At 35.9% G+C, this 13,412-nt stretch overlaps 2 protein-coding genes across 2 annotated transcripts; both read left to right on the plus strand.

The window, feature by feature from the left end:
- Window positions 1-584: 584 nt before the first annotated feature.
- Window positions 585-5,309, plus strand: LOC114399332. Its single transcript, XM_028361514.1, has 7 exons — window positions 585-1,037; window positions 1,157-1,249; window positions 1,544-1,720; window positions 2,727-2,897; window positions 3,278-3,496; window positions 3,590-3,678; window positions 4,270-5,309. The coding sequence occupies exons 1-7, from the start codon at window positions 950-952 to the stop codon at window positions 5,041-5,043; spliced, it is 1,611 nt and encodes a 536-aa protein (XP_028217315.1). The 5' UTR covers window positions 585-949; the 3' UTR covers window positions 5,044-5,309.
- Window positions 5,310-10,573: 5,264 nt separating this feature from the next.
- LOC114400376 lies at window positions 10,574-11,214 on the plus strand. The gene is made up of 3 exons (XM_028362811.1): window positions 10,574-10,835; window positions 10,920-11,035; window positions 11,125-11,214. Exons 1-3 carry the CDS (start codon window positions 10,574-10,576, stop codon window positions 11,212-11,214), a joined length of 468 nt encoding a protein of 155 aa, XP_028218612.1.
- Window positions 11,215-13,412: the final 2,198 nt, after the last annotated feature.

Here is a 13,412-nt window from a genome sequence, read left to right on the forward strand (position 1 = left end):
TAAAGTATTTAAAATTCTTAAAATTTAAAATTTCTCAGAATTTTAAATTCCTCCATCCAAACACACTCTTAAAGAATTTGTTGTGGTTTATTAATTGATTTAAGACAAATTTTAATTTTGTTTATGTCATATGCATGGTTGAAAATCACCTTTTAGGAAACATATATATCAAACTCATTTAAGCCTATGGTAAGTTATCTTGAATCTTGAGCAATTGCTTTTTAGTTTGTTATTATCATTATTATATCTTCTTGAATTTCATCGTTGAGACATTATTAATATAAAATTTCACATTATTATCTTAGTATTGTCCAATAATTTATAAAACATGACTAATATAAGTCATATTTAAGAAATTTAACCTTTTAATAATTTTTTTTTTCAAATAACATGTATCTTTTATCGAACAATAAATACTGTTTTGATATTTTTGTTTAAATGGTAAGGTTCTGGTTAATCCACACATGAAAGATAACCTATTAATAATATGTTAAAGTATTAACACATCATATGATAGTTTCATAAAAGTATGTGACATAAATTTATGAATGTATACAAGAACTTAATGTAAAAAAATGGCATGTGGTGACTTATTTGTTGGCTCACCCTTGGGAGTGGAGCCAAAGATGAAATGAGAAACTTATGCAAACTCAAGCTTTGTGGAACCACCTTGTCGGGTAAACTTATAAGGACACGACAATCAAAAACACAAATCCATATGATTCCATCTCACTATCAGTTCTAAATTCTGTCTCCTCTGCCTCTCTGCCAAGTCTCTGTCAACACTACAAGTCTATCTCCTTAATCCTTACTTTTTTTCTGAAAAAGGGTTGGGACTCATTTCATTTCATGTGAAGAAGAATAGCTTATATTAGACATCCATATACAAGTGATGTGTCACGTATGAGCATTTCACATTTGGGGTGCTCTTAACCGAGGTAAAGGAACAATGAGTAAGAGTTGTTCTGTTCTGCTTTTTGGCTTTGTACTTGTGCTTTGTCTCTTCTCTCCAACTTCAGCCACACCACCTCCTGCTAGTGAGTGCAACAAACTCTAAAGTCTAAACTCTAAACTATGTCCTTCTTGAGTTAAATTTTCTTCCCATTAGAGTTTTCTTGTTCATGAGTTAAATACTTAAATTTCATGTGACATGCAGAAGTTGTTACTGGGGTTGTTTCCAACGTGGTTTCTGCTCTTATTAAATGGCTATGGTCACTAAGTGTAAAGTCCACAACCAAACCTGGTAGAGGTAGATCTTCCATTGAGTTCTCATTTTCCTGTTTCTCATGTTAGTAGAATGTGTTTAAATAAGATCTATGCATTATCACTGTAAAAAGCTTTACACCGTTAACTAATAAGAAATTATGGTTATTGTGATTTTTAAAGAAGTTGTTATAAAAGCTAATAAACTTACTATACTTAACGGTTTCTGATTGGATAACACTGCAAAAATCATTTACATTGTTAAATGTATGTACTATTTACTTGTCTTTTCAAAGTGCTAACGTGTTGGTCATTCATAATGGGTAATCATACTTCTCAGTGCAACACAGCCGCTCCATGGTTAAATTTGAGAGTGGCTACAGTGTGGAAACAATATTCGACGGAAGTCAGCTTGGAATTGAGCCACACTCAGTGAAAATATCTCCAAATGGTGAATTTCTAGTACTGGATTCTGAGAACAGTAACATCTACAAGGTCTCTGGCTCAATGTCCCGATGTAAGCTTCCTTTGCTGAAATTGTATAAAAGCTTGATTATGTCTTTTATTCTTCTTTGGTTTTGTTGGTTGCCATGTTGATTTGTATAGAAGATTCTAGTGCTTTAGTATTGTGGCTTTCACTAGCTTCATTATACCAAAGTACTATATTCAAAATTCAAGCATTGTTCTTTAAGAATGTGTGCAGTTTGAGTTTTACCTTGTACATAGATTTTGCTTCATTCAAGGGCCATCTTTTGATTCTACTAAGCTGTTGTAAAGATTCTTAATGAACTTTTGTTAAGCGGAAGCCTTCACTTTTTAAGGTACCACATGCCTTTAATCATCCCTCCCCCCCCCCAAAAAAAAAGGTATAATATGCCTGCATGATGTTTTGCAATCTTTTTCTTTCAAATAAATAAGGAAGACCTAGAGAATAAAATAGATACAAATCTTAAAACATAGAACACCAGTTTGGCTTCTTTACCCCACTATAGTCCTTTAACTTTTTTGTTGGTTATTCTTGCTTCATATATGAATGTCACATCCATTATAATTTGATTCTGTAACTTTATTAAGCTTCTTGAAAACAACTACACCATCTGATAGTTAAAAATATAAACACACGGATACAAAGACACACACAGATATTGTTATGTTAGCTTCTTAATTAGATTTGTTTAAAAGCTTATTGACATGATTAGTTAGACTGTCAGTGTCCAACTGAGTACTTAATCTTTGGAGTGCGCGACAGTGAATAGGACTACATAAAACATTGCAAACTATAACCTCATTTATGTTTAACTAGTAACTTAAGCTTCTTTAAACAAAGTCAAACTCTATCTTGTCAAAAATTAAATCTAGTTAATCGAAATCAAAGGAAAATTTGGTACTTTTTTATTGATGATATATGATAGCTAATTTATATAAAAAAATCCTAACAGGTTTGAGATTTTATATTTTTTGAGTGCCATCCAAAATGGTTTTCTATTTTGTTGATTTTGCTGTGATGAATGGATCAACCACAGATAGCAGACCCAAATTGCTTGCTGGATCAGCTGAAGGGAATATTGGACACATAGATGGGAGGCCTAGAGAAGCTAGAATGAACCACCCTAAAGGACTTACAGTGGATGACAGAGGGAATATCTACATAGCAGACACATTGAATATGGCCATCAGAAAGATCAGTGATGAAGGTACATACATGTAATTCCTTGGACTCTCAACCTTTATAAGAATGAAATGAATGGACCAATATGCAGAAATTCTAAAAATGCAACACCTCTTTATTTCCATCTTTCTACACACTCTCGGAGCAAGAAATTATTATATAGTTCAAGACTATGTAGTCCCGACTCCCGACAACTATATTAACTTTTTTATATATATAAATTGAAAAATATAGCTATGTGTGATGTGGAGATTGGGTGGGACCACATGGTCCTGAATTATGTTATAATTTCTCAAGCAAGAAATTATTATATGGTCTAAGACTATATGGTCCCCGACCAATCTCTATGTCACACTAACTTAATTTTCTTAATTAACTTAACTCTATGAGGTGCCTTTTGTACAGGGGTTACCACCATTGCAGGTGGGAAAAGGGGCTATGCAGCAGGTCATGTTGATGGTCCAAGTGAGGATGCTAAGTTTTCAAATGACTTTGATGTAGTTTATGTTGGTAGTAGCTGCTCTCTTCTGGTGGTGGATAGAGGAAACCATGCTATCCGAGAGATTCAACTCCATCAAGATGACTGCACTAGTTATGATGAAGATGACAATAGTTTCAACTTAGGTATGATCCACCTGTAATATAATCTCCTGTATCTTTATTTGTATACCATTTTAGAGCATGTTGATCTCCAAAAGCTATGCATCAACGTTATAGGAATAGTGGTGCTTGTTGCTGCTGCATTCTTTGGCTATATGTTGGCATTGCTGCAGTGGAGGGTGAGGGCTATGTTTTCTTCTCCAGATGTGAGTAACACTTGTCAATTATTTCCTTCCGTAGCATGTTGTCCTGAACCATTGTAACAAGTTTAAAAACCTACAAATTTCAAAGAAACATTTGGTTGAGGTATAAATTTCTTCCTTGGTCTAAGTTAATTAAGTCCTAAATAACCTGTATATCCTAAAGTTGAATAGTTTTCTGCATTCTTGATCACAGAACAGAATATATGTTTATCAAACATGTTATAGTATATGAATAAATAATACATGTAATGAGAGTTAAAAAGTGTTTTGCACTGTTCATCGAATCACAAATCCTCATGTGTGATAAGTTTGCTGACTTTTATAACAATTACCTTAAAAGTTATACTAAGAATGATTTCTAATTAGTAAACAATATAAAAACTTTGCATCTGACTGTGAATGCCTATTAAACATCTAGTATATAAACTGGGAAATATCATAGTTTTTTTTTTTATCGGTCAATACTAGTTGTTAGTTTGTTTGTAAGAGAAATTCAAACTCAAACCCACGACCTCTCCCTCCCCCCTTCTGCCTTTAACCACCAAGCCGACCTTATAGCCCTTAGAAAATATAATAATTTTACTTCATTTTCAGGATCCAAGAGCTCCTTCAAGGAAGAAAGGAGCACCATTTGTAGCACAGCAAATGCAAAGGCCTCCTCCTACTACAAAGTCAGTCAGGCCTCCTTTGATTCCAAATGAAGATGAATTTGAGAAACAAGATGAGGGCTTCTTTGTTTCCCTTGGAAGACTATTCCTGAACTCTGGCACATGCATGAGTGAAATTCTGGGGGGCTTGTTCTCAGGATCCAAAAGAAAATCACTGCAGTATCATCAGTATCAGCAGCAGTATCAGTATGCTAATAGATATCCCAATGCATGGCCCATGCAAGAGAGTTTTGTCATTCCAGATGAAGATGAACCTCCTCCTTCTTTAGAAACTAAAACACCCACACCTAGGGAAACATATCCTATCATGACCAAAGAGCTTGAAAAACCACAGCACTTCAAGCCAAGTAGGGGTTACTTGAAAAGGTGGGAGGGTGGTGATTATCAAGAACAACATCAACAACTTCAACAACATCATCAGCAACATCAACAAGAGCATCCCAAGTTGCAACATCAACAGCACCAACAACAGGTCAAGCTCCAACATCAGCACCAAGTTCACACACGTTATTCTTCCACCCCTCAAGGTTATTATGAACAGAACTGCGAGACAAATGAGATTGTGTTTGGTGCAGTTCAAGAGCATGATGGAAGACGCGAAGCCATGGTGATAAAGGCTGTAGATTATGGGGATCCAAAGTACACTCACCACAATATCCGCCCAAGATTAAATTATGTCGGTTACTCCCATGGTTATTGAAGATTAGTGATAATTTCATCATAGCATCAAAGTGATAGAACTCATGGACTTAGCTAAAAAAAAATGAAAGACAGAGCATTTCTCTTGCTTCATTTTCTCTACCTAGAAATGTCACATTAATTAGTCTTACAATCACAAATCAAAATCATAAGGGAGAGAAATAGGGAGGGAGCTAGAGGACACACTAATCCTGAAAAGTTTCTTCTGAGTGAATGCTGTAAATGAGGATGATCAGTACTAATGCTTGAGTGCAATCTTTACTAAAATTGTCTTTTAATTTACAATCTGATTAGAAGAATTGTTGAAAAAGAAGAAAAAGAAAGAGTAGGATTTACGAGGGAATTAGAATTAGATTTGCCACTACCTTTCTTTATTTAACAGATAAAAAACCAAAGGAGTCAAGTGTTTTAGATAAATCAAAATAGCTCAAAGCCAAATAAATAAATAAAAACAACAACCAAAAGGGAAAATGTGATTATGCAACCTCATGGTACATATAACCAACAAGGATTGACACAAATGATAATGACTTATATCTCTTAATTATCAAGTGATTCAGGATTCAAATTATAATTGACCATTAGATATAAAATACATATTTTATGTGTGCTTATTGACAAAGATTAATCATTACTTCTTATAATACAATAATTTTTAAAAAAATTACATCATACATACACATAATACGGATTTTATTTGCAAGCAATTGTAGTGTGTGCTAAATTATTCTCAAAGATATAGTTGTTAATGACAGAATCAGCAATTGATGTTTCTTACACATTTATAATGCAAATGAACACTGATATACATAGTACGAAGGTAAGTTGCATAAAAAACCACAAATTCAAATCTAGCAGTTAAAAAAATATGACCATATATACTTGGGAATTGGGAACTTAATTTGAAAATGTAAAATTATTTTTAATAAAATGACACGTATAAAAAGTAAGAGTTTGTGCATAACCTTTTCGTATTAATCATAATTCTCGAATGCAAATTTGCTTTCTTAATGATCTCATAACCACTTCAAAAGAAGCAAATGTTATTCCACAATTATTTAACGCATCCCTTTTTTCCTTGGTGCATCTCCTAAACTTGTAAAGTCTCTATCTTACCCTTCTCACCTCACTCACTCTCTTCTTCTCTCCATCTTCCTATTAACTGCGAGCAGTGTGGAACCCATGGCTGAAGAGCATGAGCCAAAGGCGATTGACCATTGAATTAAGTCTGAGGAGCTTGGAAAGGGAGTGATTGGAGTCGAAACAGTGCCAAAACAAGAAGTGGTGTGTATATGGATTGAGCAATCCATAATAGAAATGTATTTGTATTATGGATTACTTAATTTATTATGCATTTGTATTACACACAAATGCATTACGGATTGAGTAATCAGTAAATACATTTGTATTACAGATTGTTTAATCCCTAATTATATTACGGATTGAGTAATCATCCATGCATTAGTTTTAGGGATTATACATTGAGAAATGGTAATTTCTAAAAGGAAATCTAAACAAATTATTGCTAGGAATAGAGTGAGTGACTTTGTTTTGCCTCTGCATACGTCTCCATGTTTAATGCGATTTACGATTCAATCTTTGCAAAGAGATTTGAAAGAGAGAATATATAAATTAGGCTTTTCATCATGATGAATCAAGATTAAGTGTCTTAGTAGATGTGGGTGGAAATCGAAAAAAAACATTTAATAGAGAAAAACATTAATATTGCATCAGGATAGTTAGGCTTGCTAGGCCCCAACATATTTAAATACCGAAGTTATCTTTTGCATAAATCTTGTTTATTTTTTTTACTTTTGTCTTTTTAATTTCAAATTCTTTTTTTTCTTCTTATCTCTATTGCACTTTCTTATCTTTTGCTTACAAATTGGGTACACATCAATTCAAGTACAAAAAAGTCCCTGTGGACTCGACATTCGAATTTCCATTTTAAACTTTACTACTTGTAACAAATTGATACACTTGCTAATGAGTTAACAAGTTTTTGGCGTCGTTGCCGGGAAATTTGGTTTTCATACTTGGTTGTTACAAACCCCAATTTGCAGGCAATCATTCTTTATTCTTTTATTCTTTATTTGATTTCTATTTCAATTCTTTTACCTTGATAACATGCATGGTAGTATTTCTTTTTCTTGTATGCGAGGTACATCTGTAGGGGAAAACCTTGTTCCTTTGAATCTAGAGATCGAAGCAACTCGCAGAAGAAACAACGTAGTAAGAAGAAGGAGAAAGCAACAAGAGGTGCATATTAATCAATGAGAGAGAGGACCCTCATTTGAATCATCCTTTCCCTCTCCTGTGACCAGTTGTTAACTCGTTGGCAAGTGCACCAAATTGTCACAAGTAGTAAAGTATTCGGAAGTCCGAGTGTCGAATTCACAACGACTTCATTTGTACTTAGATTAATGCAAACTCAATTTACAAGCAAGAGATAAGAAATTTAAAATAACAAATAAAGAAAGATAGAATATAAGGTAACGATTTAAAGATAAAAAAATAAAAGATTTAAATTAAAAGATGATAAAAATTAAAAATAGAAGATAAAAAAAGATAAGATAAGTAAAATAAAAGATTAAGATAAAGATAAAAAAAGATAAATTCAAGATGTGATAATGTTGGGACTTGGTCTACCTTCTTTTCCTAGGATGTATGATTTTATGATTTTTCTTTATCAATTCAAATGAATTTATCCTACCCACATCTATTCATTTACTTGCCCCTGATGCCTCACGATGACAAATCTATTTTATTTATCCATCTCTCAAATGCCTTTGAAAAGATTCAACAAATAAAATGCATGCATACCTTTATGTCTAGCAATGATTTTCTCATGATATCTTTTCTTTTTGTTCTATTAGAAGTTACCTTCTTTTGAGCGTCTTACCCCTAAAACAATGCTTGCATACCTTCTTTAAATTTTATTTAGACATTAACCTCTTCCGAGCACCTAACCCCTAAAAGAATGAAAAGATGAATAATGCATGAAAGATAAACAGAAAAGATAATAGGATAGAGAACATCTGGTATTGCATTGATAAATAGTGAAGAGTATATCATACATCGCTTGGCTTTTTAGGCCTGCCAAGCCCTAACTAGGGGTTTAGCCACTCATGACCATTGAGGGATGGGGTATGAGAATTGATGGAATAAGAGGGGTGAAAGAAAGAAAGGGAGAAAATGGTGAAGGGAAGGAAAGATTTTCCCTACTAGAGATACTCAGGCTTAGGATGTATTCATGGTAGAGCTCTAAGTCTCTGGGGTCTGTTGTTTCCCCTTGGCCTGACTCTCTATTTATAGCTGCTGAAGTGGACTTTGGGCCTTCGTAAGCTCACTTAGTGCCCCCTTCCTCGCTCAACGCAGACTGGATCGTGTGCTTAGCGAGCTCCTCTCGCTCAGCGCGTTCTGTTCTGTTATGTGCGCTTAGCGCGTGTTGCGCGGGTACTAAATTTCGTGCTCAATGCCTGCTTCTCGCTTAGCGCCTGCGTCTTCCATTGCGCTCAACGCGAGCTGCGCGCTGAGCTAGACATTTGGGCTGGGCCTTGTTTATGATTTCTTATTTTCTTCATTATTTCTCCAACTTTTTGCTTTTAGTTCCTCCATTTTCTATATCTACAACCAGGATTTGACAAAACATCAATTCTTAACAATTAAACACAAATAACTGCTAAATAATTATTTTTAAAGACAATTTTATTTTATTTTCTATTATCAAAGTATAATTATTTAGCAGTTATCACTAGTACACATCTTTTCTCTGAAGAACACATCATGGCAGAAGATCGTCCACAGAGGATGATGCTAGAGGACTACTCTAGCACTGCTACACCTCAGTACTTCACCAGCATAGCCAGATCGGACGTACAAGCGGCCAACATCACATATCCATATTCCCTTATTCAATTGATCCAAGGGAATTTATTCCATGGCCTACCAAGTGAAGATCCTTACGCGCACCTTGCCACACACATCGAGATCTGCAACATGGTGAAGATAACAGGAGTTCTAGAAGATGCAATCCGCCTCAACCTATTCTCTTTCTCCTTGGCTGGTGAAGCAAAAAGATGACTCCACTTGTTCAAAGGGAATAGCCTGCGGACATGGGAAGAGGTGGTGGAGAAGTTCCTGAAGAAGTACTTTCTAGAGTCCAAGGCCGTTAAGGGAAGGTGAAAATCTCATCCTTCCACCAACACCCTGATGAATCGCTGAGTGGAGCACTTGACTGATTCCATGGGTTACTCCGAAAACTACACAAGGGTTTAGCAAGCCAGTCCAGCTCAACATATTCATCGATGGCTTGCGACCCCACTCCAAGCAGCTCCTCGATGCCTTCGCCGGTGGAAAGATTAAACTAAAGACTCCAAAAGAAGCCATAGAGCTAATAGAGAATATAGCAGCCAGTGATCACGCCATCTTCCATGACCAAGCCTATACACCCACAAAGAAAAGTCTTCTTAACCTTTTCCATCTTTAGTCATGCACATTGGAAGATGCAACATCTATGGTGGCGCTCATGAGTCAAGCTCATGCATGGTCCAAGACGATGCATCTAATGAAGTCAACTATATGGATAGTCAGAATCGTCAAGGATTTCATCAAGGAGGACCACCAATATTCAATCAGAAAAGAAATTTAACTCAAGGCCAAGGTTGGAGATCCCATTTAGGGAATAACTTCAACCAAGGAGGTCCATCCCATCAGCCTCCCAACCCAGAGCCCAACCTATATGAGAAAACCATCAAGCTGGAAAAAATGTTAGCGCAGTTCATGAAGTCACTTTCTCACACCAAAAGAGCACTAAGTCAACAATCAAGAATCTAGAGATGCAGATGGGCCAATTAGCTAAGTAAATGGATGAAAGACCCACTAGAACCTTTGTGGCCAATACTGAGAAGAATCCCAAGGAGGACTGTAAGATAATTCTCACTAGGAGAGAAAATGATGAGAAAGAAAAGAGAATTGAGGAGGATGTGAGTGATGAGGAAGGAGAAAATAAAAAAAGAGAAGAAGGAGAAAAAGGAAAAAATAAGAGTAAGGATAGTGGTGATGAGGTCTCGACCACTAAGACCAAGACCAAGAGCCAGTTAGCTTAGGAGGCTAGAAAGGAGAAACCCTCAGTCCCAGTGAAGAAAGTTCCATATCCCTTGGTGTCATCCAAGAAAGACAAGGAGCGATACTTTGCTCGTTTTTTGGACATCTTCAATAAGCTGGAGATCACCATTTCCTTTAAAGAGGCTTTACAACATATGCTTTTATATGCCAAATTCATGAAGGACTTCCTCACGAAGAAAGGGAAATATATCAACAATGAGAGCATAGTGGTAGAGGAAAATTGTAGTGTAGTGATTTAGAGGAAGCTACCACACAAGTTCAAAGATCCAAGAAACGTGACCATCCCATGCTCCATTGGAGATGTGTCTGCATGGAAGACTCTCATTGACTTAGGAGCAAACATCAACTTGATTCCCCTATCCATGAGCCAAAGAATCGGAAATCTGAAGATAACTCTTATGAGGATGACACTACAGCTAGCAGACCATTCCATCACAAGATCGTTCGGGGTAGTTGAAGATGTCCTGGTCAAAGTCCACCAACTCACTTTTCTGGTGGACTTTGTAATCATGGACATCGAAGAAAATGCTGAGATCCCCTTGATTCTAGGTCGGCCATTCATGTTGACTGCAAAGTGTGTTATGGAAATGGGGAATGACAACTTGGAGATGAGTGTGGAGGACCAAAAAGCCACCTTCAACTTGTTTGAGGCAATTGAGCATCCCAGTAATAGCAAGACTTGTTTTAAGGTGAAGGAAATTGAGCAAAAAGCTAATCTTATTGGGTGACACCTGAATTTTGTGTTTCTAGAAGAAGATGAAGCCAAACTAGTTGTGAATCCAGTAGACTCTTCTAGTGTCTTTCTGGGGCCAAAACAGGTCAGGACCCGAGCCACTCCAAACATTCCACCAGCTCTTCCACCAATAGTCCTTTATCCATATGTCTTTCCTCTATTTACCAGTCGAACTTCTCTGCCTTTTTCTCAGTCATAGCAGTTTCTTCCTATGCTGCATAGCCTCCATCATGGTCAATACCTACTGATGAAGAGCCTCCACCATCTCTCCTTTTAGCAGCTCCTAGCCAGGTTGCTTGGTCAGGAGTTTAACTTCCTTCTGTTAGGGGGGGGGGGGTGACACCTCAGGTGTTGCTGATAATGATGTCGCAGATGTCAAAGTTGATGATGATTACGTAGACATCAGTGATGCTCATAGAGCTTGGGATTCAGGGCCCACACTAGATTGAGGTCCATATTGATCAGAATTTTTTCTTTGTTTTTCTTTTCTTTAATTTTCTTATTTTTCTTTATTTTTTTCTTTATTTTAATTTTAGCAGTTTGATTCCAGTAGTTTAATTTCAGTCATTGAATAAAAAATTGCATGATAGATACATAGGAAATTAGTAATGAGTTATGACTTGTTCTTGATAAATTGATGCATGAGATACTGCATACTGATAAGATAATGATGAAAGTTCTGATTCTTGTTAGCAGGCGTTATTATGAAGTGATGAAGTATGAATCAAAAGCACAAGAGTAAAGAGGTTAGCACGTCTGAATGGAAATCATGGTATGGTAAGCCAAGCACTTCATAAATGTTCGGTGAGATATGTGACCTTATAACTATGAGAGAACGATTGTCCTTAATTTCCTGATTTTGCATGATTCTGAGATTGTTTGAGTACATACATAAGGTGGAAATGATCAAGGCCTTGTTTTGATGTTCTTAGCCACTAAGCCAAATAGCTAACATGTTACTAGAATAAATCCCTTGCACCCTATTGAGTCTAATGTAATAAATTGTTTTTGAAACCTGAGTCAAATGAAATTAATGACCACCTTATTTTAGGTCATAGGAGAGCACGAGTCAAGACAAATTTACCCCTAATTTGGGGAAGAATGATTTTTGGTGAAAAATTTTGTTTCAAGAGCATCAGTAACAACACACACTCAAATGTAAAGTTTGATAAGTTGCTACAGTACCAGTTTAATTTTGTTTCTTCTAAAAAAACCCTTGTGTTTCAAATAAAGAGTTGATAGCAACTAAGTGCCAAATAAATTTTGCGTGTTGTTAGGAATAGAAGGCATGAAAGTTGGGGGTTGTGAAATATAAAGTCATGGGTTATCAGAAAAACATGAGGTATGTGCTCTCTTAGAACCTAACTTTGATTTCAAAGAAAAATCATGAGTTCCTTGTTAGCCCAGTCACGTTACAAGCCTAAAAAAATCCCTTAGTGATCCACATTATGTATGTATAATAGCCTTAATTAAGAAGAAATGCAAAGTTGGGAACATTAATTCAATTGTTGAATTTAAAAACATTCTTAGCCAAGACACTTGTGCGCTAAGAGAAACACTAGCCTTGTGAGGAATAAAATGTGGTAATTCTGCCTTGATGAAGTTTTTACTTGCTAACCTTTTTCATCTCTATGTGCATTTGTTCATGCTTCCATCACAAGATCAAGACAAATGCAAGCTCGGGATCAGTTATTGAAAGGTTTGGAAAGATTTTACAGTTATCTCATGTGTCTGTAAACTCAGAACTTGTCTTTTGCTTAAGGACAAGCAAATATTTTAATTTGGGGGAATTGATAACTACGAAATTTGAGTTAAATTGATAGTCAATTTTGGTTAATAATGATTGTAATTTCTTCACTTTACTATTATTTTCAATGAAATAATGAAGAAATTAATATAAGAAAAAGTCAAAAGAAGAAGATTTCAAGTGCTTTAGAAGAAAATTGATGCAAAAAATAGAAGAAAAAGTCTTGAAGAAAAATCGAAAGAATTAGATAGCTCGCTTAGCGTGCACCTGCGCTTAGTGGGAAACCTCAGGCTAAACGTGGAAAAGGCCCACGAAGAAGCCTAAAGGCGTGCTTAGCACGAAGTCAGCGTGAAAAGTAAGATACCTTAGACCTATAAAAGGAGTAGGAAGCAAAAAGGAAAGACACACCGAGTCTCAGAGCTCTCTATTAAAGACATCCAAAGCCTGAGTCTATCCCTTAGGGAAAATCCTCCTTCTTTAGTCATTCATCCCTTTCTTTCTCCTAGTCATCTAGCCCCTTCTTCCGTCCACATTAGCCCCTGAAGTGTAAAGACTCTCATGACTATGAGAGGCTAAACCCCCTCTATTGGGAGCCTGACAGCTAACACCCTTGTAATATAACTGCTCTTATTATCTATTGAATGCAATTTCTATTTTTATTGCTTCTTTTCTGCTCTTCATCTTTATTGTATGGTTTGATCATCCATGCATTAGTTTTAGGGATTATACATTGGGAAATGGTAATTTCTAAAGAACTGGAAAA

This window comes from Glycine soja, chromosome 19 (genome assembly GCF_004193775.1).
Source record: "Glycine soja cultivar W05 chromosome 19, ASM419377v2, whole genome shotgun sequence".
Classification (NCBI taxonomy): Eukaryota; Viridiplantae; Streptophyta; class Magnoliopsida; order Fabales; family Fabaceae; genus Glycine; species Glycine soja.